The following is a 19,978-nucleotide window of genomic DNA, read 5'->3' on the forward strand; positions in this document are numbered from 1 at the left end:
GTCTGAAATCTAATCTGGATACCAGCACAGAGAGGTTACACTTGGCTTGGATAGAGAGAGACCTACAGTATAAGACCGAAACCATGCACAACCAAAACAATGTGCACTGTTCACTTAAAACTTCATTTTCCATTCACATACAGTATCTTTGGTCTCTATTGCATTGATAAATGAATGCATTTATGCTCCTTAGGAGAGGGGTGCGGTGGCGCAGTGGGTTGGACCACAGTCCTGCTCTCCAGTGGGTGTGGGGTTCGAGTCCTGCTTGGGGTGCCTTGCGACGGACTGGTGTCCCGTCCTGGGTGTGTCCCCTCCCCCTCCGGCCTTACGCCCTGTGTTACCGGGTAGGCTCCGGTTCCCCACGACCCCGTATGGGACAAGCGGTTCTGAAAATGTGTGTGTGTGTGTGCTCCTTAGGAAATAACTGGGAGATACACATATTCAGAAACTTAAACTCCCCCCTCAAGCAAAAAGAAGAAAAAAACAGATAACAGAGTGGAATCCAGAAAGCTCTGTAAAAGCAATTTTCCACTTAACTGACTTAGTTATGGAGATGTTTTTTTCTTATTACAATGCCAGTCCATAGCCAGGAACAGAAGTTGGCTCAAAACCACCAAAAGCCAAAAATGCACAAAATGAAGACTTTCCATTTTAACTTCTAGAGGTTTTGGCTACTGATGCGTTACTTTGCTTAAGGATATCACTGCTTCGATAAGTTTCTGATATTCTATGATGTTTGCAGCAATACTGTACCTGGTGAATATGAGTGAAACTAAGACACAGTATCACAATAGTGAGATAACCCCAATGGGTATGTAAAATTCAAAATTTAAGAAACAAACTGATTTCTAATAATTACGCACTGTAACTTGTGAAGGACTGACATCCCATTCAGGGTTTACCCAAACTAGCCTAGCACGCTGTGCTTCCTGGACCACCATGACCCTAACTTGGATAAGTGGATAATGATAGTGAGTAATTATATACTGTAATCATACTCAGGTGCAATCAATATAGTATCTTGCTTATGTTCTAGAACTTCAGCATAAAGATTGCTCCTGCAAGAAATATTCCATAATGGGTTATTACTCAATATAACGACGATCGATATGTTATCAAGTCAAAGCCAACCACTAGCAAGGTTTCCATGGCAAGAGACAGAATGGAAGTGATATGTTCTTGCCTTCTTCTGTGCACATTGTCAGGGTACTAATGGGATGAACATAAAACCTCTACACACGCTGAGCTGGATTTGAACTCCACTCCCACCGAGTAGCTGACATACTGTGCAGCATCACCATGTCCCCACACATACACACACACATTGCCTGAACCGCTTGTCCCATACAGGGTCGCGGGGAGCCGGAGCCTAACCCAGCAACACAGGGCATAAGGCTGGAGGGGGAGGGGACACACCCAGGACGGGACGCCAGTCTGTCGCAAGGCACCCCAACTGGGACTCGAACCTCAGACCCACTGGAGAGCAGGACCCGGTCGAACCTACTGCATCACCACGCCCTCCACCATGTCCCCTACCCAGTTTAATACTAGAGTCATAATCAAGACACTACCATAGCAATAAGTCTCACAAGATCTGAGACCAACTCCAAAACCAAGCATGTGTAGGAAAAATGAACAGCAGATGAATGATTTTGCTACTGCTATGATGACCAAAAAGAGGAAAATGACCAGTACTAGCCAAACAAGGCATCAAGTGACTGCTAACAGACAAGCTTGACAGGGTTTCACTATGTGGGCGAAATGCTGGGTTGGCAGATAGGCACTGCCTACAGTATGTGAGAGTGTGAGATTATGGTACAGGATATTTGCAAGCCAGCCTTGTACCCCTGAACTCCCCTTTCTTAACCCAGATGCCCGCCTTGCACTCTGAATGCAATCTGTTTGTCTCTAAGTAGGAACCCTCCGGCAACACAGAAGTGCATTCCCAGCCGTGTTGTGTTCGCTACTCTTCCGGGACGGATTCGGTTTTTCCGACGATTTTGCAGTTTTTATGAAGTGAAAGCACACCAAGAGATCTTTAAAGAAACTCCCATGCACCTCTGCAGTTACTTCTGTTTCAAGCTATGATTTCGGTACCTGGGACAGACATGAATTAAAACAATCTGCCTATATATATCTACACATATATATATATATATATATATACACAGGTATGTATTAACTTTCCCTCACCCCTTAGGATGGCAAAGCATTCCTGAAAACCCTTTGCAAAACTCATAAGCTAAACTGTACTCACTTTCCAGTACATGACCCTTCACTGGCTGCCTTGGATCAAGTTTGACCCTGGCATCACCACCCAAAGGCAATGCTGGGTTCATATTAATTTGAAGGCACATCTGAAGCGATGAACAGTGAAAGTTTTTTCAAAATTAGCGGCCTTAAATTTCAAGAATGAAATATATTGTAAAACACAACTGTCTTTTTTCCTCCGAAAGTATTTTAGCTGTTCTTCAGACCAACATTCAGACTGATTACCAAGAATAAAATAAAACAATACAGTGTGTTCTCGTGTGTCAGCCCTCAGGGAGAATGACATCATGAATTTCTCATCTACAACTTGGTGCTTGCTCAGGGAAAGTATGGAGTTCACTGTAACTGGCAAAAAACCCAGAATTTGTGCATTTTTTTCCATTTGCCCCTCTCACAGTGCCCGTATTAAGGGAAGTGTGATGTTCAAGACTGGAAGGTGAAGCCGGCAACTTTAACTTTTCCATGGAAAAGTCAAATGAAACTGACACAGATCATTTGACAGCCTGAAGAAAATGTGCCATTTTACAGCTCAGGACCAACGCAGTATGTTTCCTGTTTTATAACACATGCTTCTTTGGTTAAGGAGCTTTTTGAAAGAAACACTCAAATGACTTTTCAATATGACTAAAGTTGGTGCAGTAGAATTTACACAGGTGGCATTTTCTTTGTCCTCAGACGGATATAGTAGTAATGATGCTTTACCTTGATAAGACAATAAAGTGAAAATAATAAGTCAGAATGAAATTATACTTATAATTATATCATACAGCATTAATATTATATTAATACTATTCTACATTAGTAATGAAAATGAATTACAAATAATGTATATAATTAGTCAAAATATAACAAAGCCATATTATATAATAGAAATTTCATGCATATTAATTTTTATATATCTTTATGGTTCGTATAATGGGGACTCATGATGAAGTGGACTGACGAAGTGGTCGGCAGAATGGAACCTTGTTGTATGCCGAAGACCACCTGTATTCTGGTTCCTTATAATCCCATAGCATTACCAGCATATGCATGCCAAACCAAACTTGTTCAGCACATGCAATTAAAGTATTCAGAGGTCCTGAATTCAATAATATGATCACATAAAACCTTTCTGAATGCCATCTGATGCATGTTTTCTTTTGCATATAAACTTCCAGACCAGCTTAGACTGCTCAGTGACTCACGAAACGAGTAATTTCACATGACTCGGGTGACTGATTTTTCCTGGTTTGGAGAAACATGCTTATGGTGCGGTACTCTTAATCTAAGCAAGGTGTGTGAAGGAAGTTGCTAACAGAGCATAATGGAAAACAAGTCAATGAATGGAATGTTGGTGGTTGTGTTTGTACCCATTAGGCAAGTATTTTAACAAAATGTGTTTAATGTTAATTATTCCTGCTATACACCAAATAATGACCATTAAAATAATCCCCAAAGCTTTCTTAGGTATCACACATCATCCATCCATTTTCAATAACTGCTTGTCCTGATCAGGGTTGTGGTGATGCAGAGTCTGTCCCAGAAGCACCGGTCAAGCACATAACGACTGTTGATAAGAAGACAAAAGGAGAGATGTTTGCATGATCGAAGTAAAACGTGGCAAGGCACACTGAACTAGTGTGATTGTGGAGTGAAAAATATTACCCAAAACGCCTTTTAAGTTATTATTTCTTTTTAGAGATGCCACCTGCTATGTGGAGTCAGGCATTGGGGGAAACACAGTCCACCAACGGTCTACTGAAAGCTCCAGGGGCAGTAATGCTCTCCAGAATAACACCATGGGCTAATGCCAGCTCTTCCTCCACTCCCCACACCACCCCTTTCTCCTGTTTATTTTCCTATCCCAGCTGGTGACTAGAGGATGACCTTGTTTTACTACATTGTGTACACATTTCCTCACTTGAATTGTGGCTTGTTCGGGCTCCTTGCCATTTATCCAGCCTTATCTGGCAAGTGACATGAGAGCCTGTGGCCTGGGAGCAGGTGGAAGGGTCATGGGATCAGTGGCCAGTGGTTGTGCAAAAAACAGTGACATATTAAGGGGCTGCTTAGAGTTGAAGAATTGATCAGTGTTGCATCTAATTTAATTGCCATTCTTTGTGGGCCACAGCAGCGCTTTGGCACGGTGAGTAGTGGAGGCCCACTGGGCACAAAAGAGGGTGTGGGGTGTGCACATATGGGGGGGCTGCAGGCAAGCATCATAAATGCATTCCTGCTCAGTGGGGCAATACTACTGGGCCACACAGCAAAGGGGGACATGCTATAGTAGTGGAGGGTTGCCATTTTCTAGGTCTCTGTGTTCTATAAAACATGTCCTTCCTCACTGGTTGGGCATGACTGACTTTTCCTGCTTGCAGTAATGGGGCTCAATCAGCAGGGACCAAATAATAACAGGCATTTATTCTTCTTCTTCTTCTTCTTCTTCTTCTTCTTATTATTATTATTATTATTTCTTTTTGTTGATCTTTAAGCTGATACAAGGAATGTCTGTTGCTTGACCTCCATCTCCCATCCAATTAACTCTGGGGATGAAGGGAAGGGTGGAATGTTTAAACATTTAGGAAATGTTTTCTGTGTTACCTGGTGATGTACTAGCATAAAGTTCAAAGGTATATCACCATAAGCTATGGGCCTCCAGGAGAGGCTGCACAAGTAGTTAACGTTAGATAGTGAGTGCCTTGGGGAAGTCCATGTTAAAACAAGGCACCATGAAAGGTCTACATCAGCTTCTGTCTTCTAGATGAATACATGAACAACATCCAGGGCCTCAACCAACGTGATTGCAAATTGCTGCTGGAACAGTGAAACAGCTTGTCAAAACAGCACCACATCAGAACCAGAGTCACAATGCAAGGATGTCAATGCAAGACTGTAACCTGGAGGTCCTGAGGTGCTACCTCCTACTTCAATTACATCACAAGCATGTTTATACAAATACAGTACCTAAACGCAAAGGTTCAAAGAGATCATACTTAACTACAAAGATAAATTGTATCAATTAGAGAAGTTTTCATGACTGCAGACCTTTACACTTAATTTTCTGATTTTCTCTGTGTGCCAAACATTATTTATGGAATAACAGTTTTCTGTTTCCAAAAGATGAAATGGTCTCCCCATTATTTTTCCATCGTTTTTATACTTTCCATTGTACCACAGATGCTTAATAAAAACCATGTTTTCTTCAAGCCTGCCAGGTAACTTACCATTTAATATGTTTTAGCTGAAATTTTTAATTTTAACATATTCATTTTAAGATGTATTTTAATAACAGACACATAGGCAGAAATGTATAGTATAGCTGCATTTTTTTTTTATACACTATACATTATTTACAACAGTTGATTGCACTACACAAAACTAAGTAAGATTTCCTGATTTTAAAAAGAATGAAAGACTTTAAGATTTTGTACTTTTTGAAAATCTCCAGAAGACAACAGGTTACCTTCACTGCACAGGAAGTCCCCTTCTGACTAAGTTACAAAACCACATATTGCCATAATAAATAAGAACCAACCAGCCCTCCCAATCCCTGGCAGTACCCAGCACTTCCAGTTCCCACCAACAACACTAACTGGGACTCATTTATGCTAAGAAAGTATGAGTGTGACCTAGAAAGTAGAGATATGAAAGTAGAACTGCAGAAAGCTTGTTTGGCAGCAAAGGAGTTCTAAAGATTTCACAGTGTCTTCCGGACAACTATATGTTGAGGGAATAAGACCAATGTTACATAAAAATTTATGAACAAGTAATTCATCCTGTGGCTCCTCTCGCATATATAGGAAAGCATCCCTGCTGGCTTTTTTTGTGATAAACACATATATTATATATTGTATAAACCTAGACTACTGCCCGGTCAAGGTATCTGGATACAAAAGAGGCTGCATCTTGACTATGTCAGCCTGCCCTCCAAGGACAAACAAGAATCTCTCTGTAATCTGCCAAACTATCCCCCTTCAGTACAAGGGAGGTTCATATGAGTGTAAACTCAAACTATTCGGCACTCCTCAACTCTTGAATTACCAAAACAAACAGTGTCATGATCAGCAGCAATAATATACAGTAATAATAAAATATATACTTTTAAATGGCTGAATCTTTTCTGTACATTTAAAATATATACTTTTTAGTGGGTAAAGGAACATTCCTTCACATAAATACACTTGAGCTGGCACATTTTATATTTATTTAGCTGACACTTTCCTCCAAAACAGCTTACAAAGTATTTAAAATCATTTAGCCATTTATACACCGGATAATTACTGGAGCAATTTAGGGTAAGTACTATGCTCAAGGGTACTATAGCTAGATGTAGGATTAAAACCTGCAACCTTAATGACCACAATGCTACCAGCTGCCCATTTTCATCCAAAGCGCACTTTGTGGTCATGTATGCTTTTTGCCCATTTTACATCTCCCTGCTAATGATTCTGTGCAAGGCCTTTGTGGAAGGATGTGCAACGGGGTGTTTCTTTTGCCTACCTTTCGACCAGGTTGGCCACTTAATCCAGAAGGGCCCAAAATTCCAGGGTCTCCCTGAAACAACAAGCATTTAGAAAAGGATGCTTAGTTAACCGACCATACACGATTTGTTTTAAATCCATTTCTATTGTGTAACTGAACACATGCTTAGTTCTGACATGCAGGTACAAAACACAGACATTTACATAAATCTGATTGCATCCATGTATTTTTCACTCCGCCATGGTAAAGAAGCAGTTCTTCAAACTGCAAATGAGCAACGGCTGTAATAGCTCTAAGACTCTTTACTTGAAACATCCAGCTGCGTAAATTTATGTTGCTGTAGGTACAATGACCCATAAAGGTAAAAAAAAATGATTTTTACCTTGATGTGAGATTTTTGTGAAATTCATGATGTGTTTAGGTAGAAAGTAGAGGAAATTTGTTTGATTTATATGTTACTCTCTAGCATTGTTCTCTTGCTAGCATTGTCACAGAGCAATTTAGAAAAAAATGTATCTTTCTGTTTTTTAATTTGCCTTTTGTTAAAAAGAAAATGACCTGTTTTGCTGCTTTGGCAGGAAAAGGCAATATTTAAATGGGGACAGTCTTCACCACAAATATATACTTTTATTCAAAATAGTTACTTTGAATTTGCTTGCTGCTTAACTTCTGTCACAACAAAATTACTGGTATGAAGACTGAAACCCAAGATTCCATACATCCTTCAGGCAAAGTAGAAGTGTTTAAAATGAAAAATATTCTCAAGGGCCAGCAGTGAAGCTGACTGGACATCAGCGAAAGGGCTTTTAATTAGCTGGTGGAAAGGGAGAATCTTGATTCTTTTATGAAATTGTATTTATCTCATTAGAATATCTGATGCACTCATAAGAGCTGTGCTTTGTGGAATGAGTGGTATTCTTGGGTTTGGTTTCAATTTATTTCTTTTAAACTCTCTTCAGTATAAAACACAATAGCATAGAGCTGAGGACGTAGATCTACAAGGATCAGCCAGAAAATGGTGAGGTCATGGCACTCACTTTTTCTCCACTGGGTGCACTGCCAGGTGAGAGTCCAGGGTCACCTTTCCTTCCCTGAAAGACAGCAGAGCCAGGTTACTTGATCCAGTCTCAAAAAGTACCTTTTTCACTAGCATCACTGACTCAAGGACAACTCAGCCTATGTCAAAATCTTAAAGATAACTTCCTCCAAAATTCGTACATCCTTAAGGTTGTAGCCCTCCCCTCTGCTCTGCTGCATACACACACAAGACTGGTGTGAACTATGGTCAGTGTGTGATGTTACAGAAAACCTCCAATAACATTAAAAATGTTAATACTCTTCTGTGATCTGTGTATATTGAACTTATTGACACATGAGATGCCTTCAGTGAACCTTTGCAGTTGTACAGCAGCATGAGACAGTTATATTTCCTTCAAGAAACATGACGTTTCATTGTTGGAGCAAACAATAAGGTGTTTTGCACTTCAAAGCTGTATGTAGGAAATTAAACTCAGAGCAAAGCTGTTTTCTCCCTCGAGCACTCCTGTGGTTTACAACTTCTGCATCGCTTTGGTCCCAGTGAACGAAACAATTTTAGAAAGGGTCTGAACATCAATAAACCAAACAGGTCCTCATTAATCTGCCTCATGAAAAGTTTTAACACCTGCTTTTAACAAAAGGAAATTAAAAGCTCTGTTCACATGAAACTTATTGAAAAAGGACAAATAAGTGGAATTATGAAATTCATTGATGGAAAAGATATACTGTAAATTGAATCTGGTGAAATAGTAATTTAGCTCAGTGCAAATTTTGTTATTTTCCCCACTAAAGAGTTTAAACATTACCTGTTTTAACAGCTGTTTGGAACTTTAATTGTTGTTTGGAAGCTTTGAGGACTAGTAAAAAAATAGCTTTGACAAAGATCTGGACCTTTTTATCTTGAAGTGACTATAGAATTTTAGTGTTACATTTTCAGTGGAAAGGTTCAGCCTAATAAACTCATTTTATTGGTTTATATATAACATTTCTGCTACGTTCATTATATACATTTTATATTCGTATTATATTTATATTCGTTTTATATTTGATTTATATTTATATACGTTTTATACATTATATTCGTTATATACATTTTAATTAATAATCTACTAATCAATTGTATTAATGTACTCACTGACTTTCATGACAGCTTAGTTGTGAAGACATTTGTAAATACTGTATGTGTGTTATTAAGAATCCATGCACAGTGTGAATGCTTGACCATTTCCAGATGTAACCGGATTTACTGCATAGAATAGGACAGCACAGCACAGTAAATAAAATACTACCTCATCCTGTGTCACAACAATGGAACATACAGTGCTGTTTGTAGTGGTGTCAACACTTTACTAAAAATGAAGGCAATTTGGAACAAGTCTGAAAACAAGACTAAAATTTTGAATGTATCATTAGTTTCATAACAACAATAATCTAAGGTGCTGTGCACCTTGCATCTTTCTTTCAAGGAAGTGGTACAACATAAAAAAACAGATCCTTGAATGTTAATCTGAAAGTGTAAGTGAATGTTGAAAGGCTTGCTACAAAATATGCTAAGTACAGGAGGATACACTGGGCCTGAGGAAAGTGTGACACGCTGAAGCATCAGGAAGGATTTGGGGCAATATGAACGCTCTGTCAGGGGCAATGGGGGTTGTGGCGAGCAGACGCAATTGTATTTTTACAGCTGGGGTTTCAAATGTCCACAAAAGAGTATGAACCCAAGGCCCCTACTGGCTCCATTCTTCCCATCTGATTTTTGAGCATGTGAAATGTGAAACAAAAAACATTTCCTAGCGAATCTCAGCATTCAGACCTGCTTGTGGCTTAATGAAGCTCCACTGCCATGATGTAAATGGCATGTGAAGTGCCAGGTTTCACAGAGTGTGAAGATGAAATAAACAGGGTGCTGATCTGGCAGGTAGGAGAGCGATGGGGAGAAGGTACCCAAATGTTAAATTCAGGAGTAGGAGCCAATTTTAGCCTGAGCAGGAAAAAGATGTCAGGAGTATGAGATTTTGTAGTGAACCAGGAAAACATGATTTTAAAATGATTTATACATGACTGTAGCAAAGGAGAGCGTAATTGCATGCAGCTGGGCTCATTTTTGCTTTGCTGAAATGTTCTTTTTTAACACTTGAACCACTCTGTTACTGTCCATTCATTGTCTTCAAACAATACCTTCTACTTGTGTGCATGCCATCCTTTTCAACTAATGACTACATCAGTGTCTTTGCTCTAACAGTTATGGAGAGATTTCTTTGCCATTATGGCCAGTTTCCAACTTCTAGGGTGCAGTTCCAAAAAATCCCGCACACATTTGCTCTGTGGGTAAACTTAGAAAAAGCTCATAGTGTGGTTTTGGCATCTGAGTGACTGAAGATGGGTCTGAAATCGTGCCATGGTATTGTTTATGTTCAAGAGTGGCCCTTTCTCGTATATCCTCTTATATTTTTCATTACAACCTCCTTGCTTAGACTGTGATTCATTACATGTTCTGCAGACATGAAATGGAATGTCAAAGCCCAGGTGTTTTTCCACTTCGGCAGTGTTCCGTTAACTGTCTGCACAAAGCATTACATGAAAAGGATCCTTTTCTGTTTGGGTTAGATACAAAAAAGCTAGGACTATAAATGCAGAACATGGCGCAGGAAAGAATGGCGGAAATATGGAGCCAAGAGCAAAGAAAATTTCTTTGCTGTTTAACAAGGCTAAGCAGGTTTAGATGGAAACTGTTATCTGCAGTCTCTCTTTAGCCGTGAGAGATTATACAAGAAAATATGAAGATAACTCAGATCTTGCACAGTGTAGGTTAAGAAGCATAAAGAAGTTCAATGAGTGGCCTGACAGTTTGTGGTATGAATCTGCCTTGTTGATCTGTATCTACTGCTGTATACATTTTAATGTACTTGTGCTCGGCAACTTGCAGTGGGAAAGCTCTGTCCAAAGTGAAGGAGTGTGGGCTGTAGGCAAAATAGGATCTTTGTGAGCAAGTCTGTCCGAGTTTGCCTTCCATATATGCCATTACAGACAAGGGAAATTATTAGGATGGAACAGCATATTTCTCAGGTTTAAATACAATTGATAGCTAGTAAATTCATAACACCTAATTGTTCCTGTCTGACTGTGTGAAATGTTCCAGGCTCCATAGCTGTGTTGTGGGCCGACTTCTTCTTCAGACCTGCCTGACTGGATAACCACACAGAAGACGTTCTATTAGTTCTTTTGGTGGTTTTTTTTTCTTTTCTTACTGGAGGTTATTCAGGTTTTTTAAATTACTGTTAATACCCAACCATTATTCAACTCACTTTTTGTCCACTCAGAATTTTCCACAACATACCGTGCGGATGAGCAAAGACTACCATCACAGAGAAGAAAAATGATTTTTCCTTTACCGCTTTCAAATAATGTGCTGCCCCTTTGTATTTTCAGTGTATAATCACCTGATCAGTGATGACCTACGTATGTAAAAGTTTTTTTAATTGTCATATTTCTTCATTATTAAATAAAATGAAAAATTATTAAATAAAATGAATTGTAACTGAGTACTTTGTTACTCAAGCAATTCATGATGCAATCATTTTAATACTCTTCTAGCATGTGGAAGGAAGTTATTTCATTTTTTCTGTTATGTCCAAAAATGCCAAAAAAAAATGAAATGGAAAGAAAAAAATGAGTGCCTTTATTTCTATTTGCTTTATTTTTATCTTGGCAAACTTCATCGAAAGTTTACTAAAATGCTTACTAACTTCAGTAAGATATCCTACAAGTAATTCTTTTTGTAAGGCTTTATGACTGAAAATACAGCTTTAAATCACTTGTCTTAGCTAAAGGAAAGCTGAGATTAAAAGTAAATATCTAGTGCAATAATAAGGGATTATACAGCAGAGGATAGCAGAAGGTTCTCTGGAATAGCTGATGCAGGAGACTTTAGATTTTTGATAGTTGTGTTTCTTATACATCGTTAAAAGCCAGATATGAGGATTTCTGAGATATTCATAAATCACAGCATTACTTGAGGCAGTTATCTTAATTTGCTGGGGTTACTTTTTTGCAGAAAAATCCCTAAATCTGTTTACAGTGGCATTGAGAGGAAATCTTTGAGTTCAGTGATTTATTTTCAGTCCTCATAAGTAAATATACACTGGGCTAGCGCACGCAGAGCTCAGCACTGCATTATTCTGCATCACGGAACATACTCCATCTATTCATACCTTAAGGCCAGGTGGACCTGGGGGGCCTGGATTTCCATGTGGACCGGGAGGACCCTGGAACATAACAAGCAAGAATGATATAAGGAACACTTGAGAATGCATGGAAACTATGGTTAAATGATATAATATACATAAGGTGATTTCAGCCGAAATAAACCAAAGAAAAACCTCCTTGAGGACAAGGGGAAATATTTGCATAGTTGAACACTAAAAGACTGGAGAGCAGGAAACTGGTCTCTAATAATATTGCTGAGACACAAGAGATTTTTCTGTGTAATTCTGATTCTTCAGAGAAACACTGATATGCAAAATTAATCCATGAAGCAATAGTCTTCCAAAAAGCTACTTGTAGTAGTGCATCAACAAAACTTCATCAAAAGTGACAGCAAAAGAGCAAAACCTTACAGAATCATATCATTGTGCTTTTAACACTTCAGCTCAAAAGAACTAGCACTGTCATTTTATTCCTTGAAGCTTGATTTTTATAGAGTGCTCCTGGATTTGTCATTGTGGTCTAAAAGTAGCCCTCCCATTCCTCAATACTACCCAGTCTCCCACATAGGGTGAAATATTTGCCTCTCAATGCTGGCAGTGTAACTCCACGTTACTTCTTATATAGAAGTCTGGACTACATCGTTTCCCGTGTCATCATGACACCCAGCCTGCTGTAGCTATCAGTGTCTGAGTCTGCCGCATGGAAACTTTGTTTGAGTTATGACATGTGGATGTAATTTTCTCCACCTCCCAATGTACTAAAACCTTTGCCTTCCTCAGCCAAGATAATGAATATTTCTTATTTGCTCATGCAACTTGTGTATGAGCTGCAAGGTAATCTCAGCTACAAGCGTTTATGTGAGGACTATGGGATCCATATTGCAGTAGAGAAATATTCAACAAGAATGCTGATGGTTTTAACAAAGTAAACTCCATTGACTCAAAAAAGTTATACCAAACCCAGAAGCAGAGATAAAATGAGTTACCCAAGACAATAATTCCAATTGAGATCACCTAAGCTAAAGTTCTGAGGAGGATTAAGTATTTCATATGAACACTTGGTGCTCTGGCTACTAATTGTAAAGTCAAGAGAATGCCATTTGTGGTCATTTTTCATGCATTCTGACACACAGAACATCTTGCAAATACTTAACTCTTCTTTCACACGCCTTTAGTCCTCTTTGAATTTCATGCTTCAAAATATTTTGCTGCTATTATGCTTTTGTTAAGGAGTTTTTATGAGTCTTGTCCTGCACCATTTTGAGAGCTGATCTTCAGAAGAGTCTACATGTATTGTTACGTCGTGATATTTCCTTTGCTGACATAGACTTTCTCAAGAGCTTCAGCTCTCCATCTAAATGCTCATTACTGGTTGTTTTGTCGCTATAACACCCACTTAACATGTGTCTCTAAGTCATTACCCCTGCCTGTCTTGCTTTCACTTTCCCTCAGGTCAGGGGGCACTTCCACCAAGGAGCCAGGGACATGACACAATAACAGAGTAAGGAAATTGTATTCTTGCATATGGCACCTCATGCTGACCCTAGATTTGACTTACAGTAAACTGCTTAATGGAGGTCAATCAGTGAGGGTCAGGATATACATACTACTGTCTAATGTTTTTACTACCACTTTTTTGAAAGTTAATGCACAGGAACAGGACTGTTACTTGGGATACACATAAATGTGGGGGAAAACTGAAAAGAAACAGAAATGAGATGATAGGAGGCTCGTTGAGTAGACAAGTACACCGAGAAAGAAGTTCCAGAGGCTTTGGGCTATCTGTCAGTACACAGTACAGGCAGCACGTGTCTTCAGTAAGTGGAGACAGAAACCAAATTCCCACCAAGCTAGGAAACAGTTTGAAGCTGGCCAATGCAGGGCTCAGCGTTACTGGCTGGGAAGGGACCAAGCTTGAAAGCCACAGTCTCTGTGCTACTGGCCAACAGCCCTGACCACGGAAGGTCACTGCACATTCCAGATGACCAAAACAGCAACCAGGGAGACCACACTCTGGCAGAGTCTATTCAACATTTATACATAAAAATTACATGTTACTCATCTCTGCACTCTCATGCACAGGTCATGTACCTTGCTTATCATGATGCTGATGCAAGCAGTAACATTCAACACAATCCCCTCTCTTGCCAAACAAAAGGTCCAAGAATGATAGCTATGGTTGAATGTCTGTTTCTTCTCCTTTCTCTTTAAGTACTTAGAGTGTCCTTGTAAAAGTTGGTTTCAATAAGCCAGTACCAAACATCTTCCTGTTCTGAAGACATTAATGACAAGAAAGCAGCAGTCAAGAGTTGGTGCTTGTATTAGAATTCACAACTCTCCTAAATTACAGGGCACCCAGAATCCAGCGGACTGTAATTTCCCCTTTGCGGTATTTTAGGACTTGGAAAATAGATTTCATAGCATAACATCTGCTGTAATAACTACATACTGCATAGCTGGCTAGTCAGCCTCTGACAAGGAACATTGACCTGTTTGACAAACACAAACTGTCTACCAGGAATCTATGTTCAATGCTCTGTACCTTTAGCACTAATAGAATAGGATACCATAAGAATTGTATTCACAAAGTTCTGTTCACAAATTGCATTTAGCCATGTCAAAAATGCAAAAATAGGAAAAATATTCAAATTTTACATGTATCTCTATAGTTGATGCAATCACTCAAAGACGTTTCGACGTTTCTTCTCACATTTATATTGAAGGATGTTCAATGAAACTCTTAACTGTTTTGCTTAATGGTCAGCATAAGGGTCCCTCCAGAAATCCAAATAAAAAATCCAAAATGCTCTGTTTCTTAAACAATAAACAAGATTTTTTACCATTATTATTGTGGATGTTTTCATTAATTTATACTGCTGTTTATTTTATTGAAGGATATATAGATTTTATGGGAGAATGGAATCACAAGGAGTATCGCTGATATGTCATAGGTCCAGGGCTATTGATTTGGATGTGGGATTGAAATTGGCCCAGTCTGCGCAGAGTTTGGGTGTTCTCAGTATATTCTCCTGGGTTTGCTCCACATGCTCTCAAGGTCCAAAAACATGTGTTTCAGATGAACTTGTGACTCTGAATTTTCCATAGTTCATTATATGTGTGACCAAATAAGAATGTGGAATTTTTGCAAATCTGCAAAAATTTATTCATAATTATAAAAAAATACTTCTACATTAGTTTTTATTAATTATTAGAGCTGAACACTCTGCAGCAGTGAGTTTCAGCTGCAATGTGAAGGGGAGAGGAAACTTCACACCCCTGACAAAGACTCCTTTGACCAAGACTTTAGACCCCACTCTTGGAGAACATAGATGAGAAGCCGTTTTGTAGCCCAGAGCTGTTGAAATCAGGGTCAGCAAGTCAGACACATAGGTACTTGGTCATCTGAACTGACTTGGCACCTCCTTGCCAGGTTGTCAAAAGCAAGCGTGATCATAAGTATGTAGAATTCATCAGCAATTTCACTTAACTGGCACCCCCACTAAGCCTTAAGGTGGAGGTGAGTTCATAGACTTCAGCTGCATTTTGTTCCACATCTTGTGTTGACGATGGTTGCTAAACTACAACTCACACCCACATGCAGTGGCTCATAAGGGTTAAAGGTTGTGTCTGGTCTGGTTGAACGATGAACCCTTTGGGAAACCGGGTTTTGCAAGCTTGAGCTGTGGGTAAAATCCGAGAGTACAGAAATCCCATTCTTTCGAGTCACAACACACATTTCCATGACTAATAAAATTACTGTGCAGTTCTCCTAGTGCTGCTCTGGTAAAGAAATCAGATGAACAAACACGTCAGACTTTTGAAGGTACCAGATAAATGGAGTTGAGGGTCGGGTTCATGAATCCCCTTCGCCTCCAGACACAAAGATGCCAAGAATTAGAATCAGTTTCCAATAGAACATATTCCCTTATATTGAACAACAATGTTGCATCTTCTGTGAAAACAATTGCATAAGTGTACCAGTTGCTTGGCTCACATCAGCATTTTTTCTATGCCGTGCAAAGGCTCACAGATGTTTTTGATAATGATCTTAATTGCATTTGATATCAACTATTATGGATTTTTTTTTTAAATCCGACTGCTTTTGAAGTGGGACATTTGTATTGCAGAAAACTTGTCCCTGATCGGTGAAGCTGCGCCCGTAAAGTTAAAATTTGGATTTGCACATGTAGTGAGTAGAAATTAATTATGGTCCTGCGTGGTCATTTTCAGATCACTGGAAGCATTTCACATTTACATTTATTCATTTAGCAGATACTTTCCTCCAGAGTGGCATACATGTCAGAGAAAAATACAAAAAGTGCATTACATCAACAGAAGGAGAGATTTTAATGCAGAAACTGAGTAGAGTCAATTTGTTACAAACCACTATGCAGCATACATTACACAAGAAACACACACACACAGACTGTCTGAAACCGCTTGTCCCATACGGGGTCGCAGGGAGCTGGAGCCTAACCTGACAACACAGGGCACAGGGCTGGAGGGGGAGGGGACACATCCAGGACGGGACCCCAGTCTGTCGCAAGGCACCCCAAGTGAGACTTGAACCCCAGACCCACTGGAGAGCAGGACCCCCTCCAAGAAACACACACACACACACATTTTCAGAACCGCTTGTCCGATACAGGGTCGCGGGGAACCGGAGCCTACCCGGCAACACAGGGCATAAGGCCAGAGAGGGAGGGGACACACCCAGGACGGGACTCCAGTCCGCCGCAAGGCACCCCAAGCGGGACTCGAAGCGCAGACCCACCGGAGAGCAGGACCCGGTCCAACCCACTGCGCCACCGCACCCCCTTCCCAAGAAACAGACATAAGTAAATATAATGCCATAACAGACTTCTGGTGAAGCTCTTTGTACAGTACATTCTACAGCACATTTGGTCTGAGACCCACTGCAGTTGAAAACAGCAAAAAGACAAGTGAACATGCAACTTGAAAAGAGGCCTCTGTTGAATACATCACCAAATGTATCCTCTATCCTCAGAAAGGAAAGGTGTTAAAACAAAAACACTGAATTCCTGACTATCCATTTGATGATGTGAGTTTAAGCAAACATATTCGTTTATTAGGTGAACGGCAACGTGATGCCCTAGGGAGGTGAAACGGTTGTTTTTTATTTACTTCTCTGTAGCAGCTGTCTGCCCAGCTTACTGTTAACATCGCTGTGGGTGTTGGAGCTGTTGCAGGATGACGAGTTGTGTATGATCTCGTGGAAGACTGTCTTTTTAGGGGTTTTTGAACACCCACCAGTGGTCTGCCCATGTGTTGTGCTGAATTTAAATCATGTCAACGATGGCTCAGTTTGTTCGTCACACTTCCTCCAACCCCTGCTGTCCCCCACATGTGCTCTTGCTTTCCCGTTGCCTACTGCACGCCCTTAAATTGATCACTACCACACCAGCTTCATTTTGCATCATGGCTAATGCATAAAGTCAGCCATGGAGGAAGAATGTAGCATGAATCTAGAATGTAGCAAGAATCTTCTTCCATGCACCAAACACTGATGAAGAGACTGCTGCTCTTGTCAGTGAAAGCGATCCAGTGCTGTTGCAGTACTTAGGACTGGATGGTCTGCAGCTGACCACAGGGCTTTAGATATCTCTAATCCTTTCTGTACAAAGATCTCATTCTCCATTTAAAGGGATTTCTCTCAGCCCACCCTAGTGGACCTTCCAGAGTGGGCTGACCAACTGCACATGTGCGCACACACACACACACACACACACACACACACACACGTGTGCGTGCCCATGAACTTACACAAACAACTGAAAATGTACACAGAAACACAGGCATACACACAAATACCCACAAAGACAGCCATACACATCTAGACAGGAATCTTTAAACAGGGTGAGCTATAAACAAACAAGTACACTCAAATGGCACCACTTAAAAGAACCTTTTCTGTTTGCAGCTCAGTTATATTTTGTGAGGAATAATCATTTTCCTGTTGACAAAAGTTGAATTTCCAACACCTCATTTGAGTCATATATCAATGCTAGCAACTCAGCCACATCCTTTTCCTAAGAATCTTGTTCCCATTTAAGGAACTATTACTCTTTCAGCTTCTGATCTATGCACACATAGCAGCCACATTTACTGTGGATTAATAGATTGATGATTTATGGAAGCGATTTGCTATTTTCAATGCAAAACACTTGCAAATCACCAATGTTCAGTTCTAATGACTTCATTCCAACTGGAATTCATTACGCATTAGATGGCGCCAAACCAAAAGAAAGAAAAAACAATAGCTTCTCAATGCCAACAAATACAGAATACAAGATACTGTAAATCTACTTTTTCACACGGTAAGTTAAGAAAGTTGTACTGTTTTTCATAAAAACGACATAGACATGGCTTACATATTTATTAAGCTATATTTTTTAGAGCTCAATGAAATAACTATTGGCTTTGGTTCTCATAGCCTCAAAAAGATCTACCAAAGGAATGCCGGTGTCCAAACTGTTGGACAGTACGAGGCTGTCACAGTGAGAATGGGGAGAAAACCAATCCCTACATTTATTAAACTAAGTAATATTCCAGTGGGACAGGGATGCTGGGAATGCACTGCATTGTAAAATAAGGTCATGTTACACATGTCCAAATAAGAATCAAAGCTCAATAGCTGCAGTGCAGAAATTAAGGCAGAGTGGAAGAAAAAAGGAAGCAATTACTAAGGGCTTTAATAGTTTATGGGCTATAAAAAATCCTGAGAGAACAAAACAACCACACCGTCACCAAATATTAATTCTGTTCATCTGATGTCCCACAAAGGAATGAAAGCACTCAACGGGCAAAATCTTTAAGCAATAAACAAGCCAGGCATTGTTTACATACTGCTAAAGAAAAATAATCCCTTTGTACTTTTACAGCCACTTTATAGTCAGATTGGCCATTTCCATATGGGTTATTTACCACAAAGCACACCTCATGATAAAAAGTGGAAAAGTTTGAAATAAAAAAAAATCATTTTTAGCATTTAACCTGCTGAGCATCAGATAAAAAACAAAACGTTTTGTTTTTAAATCTGTATTTTTATTTTGGCTGAAAATGAGAAATGTTGCCTCACTGATACTTTTCCACAACTCAGAGCTGATATTATGCAAAATGGCTAAAAATCAGTTGAACACAGTTGTGTGGTAACAATGTTGTATAATTTACTGGAAAATACTTGTGAGAATACAGAAACAATTTATGATTCTATGAGTATTCTTTTCTTGTGTTTGATTCTCAGCTATAGGCATAGCCCACAATGAATTGAGTATGAACTAAACCAAAAGAAAACAAGCACTGGGGGTGTAATGCCTTATAATCCAGGGATCTTGTTTACACAATCTAAATCAGCACCACTGAAACTGTTATTTCTGCATGATGTTACTGGGTCGAGATCATTTTTAAGACTGGAAGGTGTGTAAGTGACCAGTTTGCACAGATCAGAACATTGCACTTTTTCTGCAGCGGAAAAGAAGGTATTCAACACTCAGACTCACCCGTGGACCCCTCTTGCCTGGTACGCCTGGCTTTCCAGGTGGTCCTGACGGTCCCTGGGAGGATAGGGTGTGGGTGGGAGAACAGAACACAAACTGTGAGAACTACATCTTCCACCTGTCTAGTGACATCCAATGTACAACTGTACTGGGCTGCACTGTCTGAAGTCCACCTTCATATGAAAATAAGTACTGTAGTTGTTTACAGAGTCTAGCATGTTCGGGTGGAAGGGGAACTGAGTTTTAGCTGGCACTGCACTCTACGGACAATACACATAGCAAGCTCACACAAACATGCACTCACACATGCAAACAGCTGCAAATCTTTGTAAGACATCCCCTGAAATAACCCCTTGCAAAAATACTTTGGACACAAGTCGATTTAAGGCCTGCTCTTAGCCTGGCTGCAAGTGATGTAAGAAGTTCATGAGGTCAGCAAAGCAGAGACTACACATTGTAAAGATCTAGCTTACTCGCTACTAC

At 39.8% G+C, this 19,978-nt stretch overlaps 1 protein-coding gene across 2 annotated transcripts in view; it reads right to left on the bottom strand.

Moving 5' to 3' along the window:
• Positions 1-19,978, bottom strand: part of col27a1b (collagen, type XXVII, alpha 1b) — a 98,460-nt gene that overhangs the window by 60,443 nt on the left and 18,039 nt on the right. For both annotated transcript variants that reach the window (XM_018748439.2, XM_018748447.2), the window contains exons 4-7: positions 19,499-19,552; positions 11,985-12,038; positions 7,773-7,826; positions 6,754-6,807 (exon numbers count right to left, since the gene is read on the bottom strand). In XM_018748439.2, the coding sequence (XP_018603955.1) occupies positions 6,754-6,807; positions 7,773-7,826; positions 11,985-12,038; positions 19,499-19,552 (216 nt within the window). The remainder of the gene's footprint in view (positions 1-6,753; positions 6,808-7,772; positions 7,827-11,984; positions 12,039-19,498; positions 19,553-19,978) is intronic.

Source organism: Scleropages formosus, chromosome 6 (assembly GCF_900964775.1).
Source record: "Scleropages formosus chromosome 6, fSclFor1.1, whole genome shotgun sequence".
Classification (NCBI taxonomy): Eukaryota; Metazoa; Chordata; class Actinopteri; order Osteoglossiformes; family Osteoglossidae; genus Scleropages; species Scleropages formosus.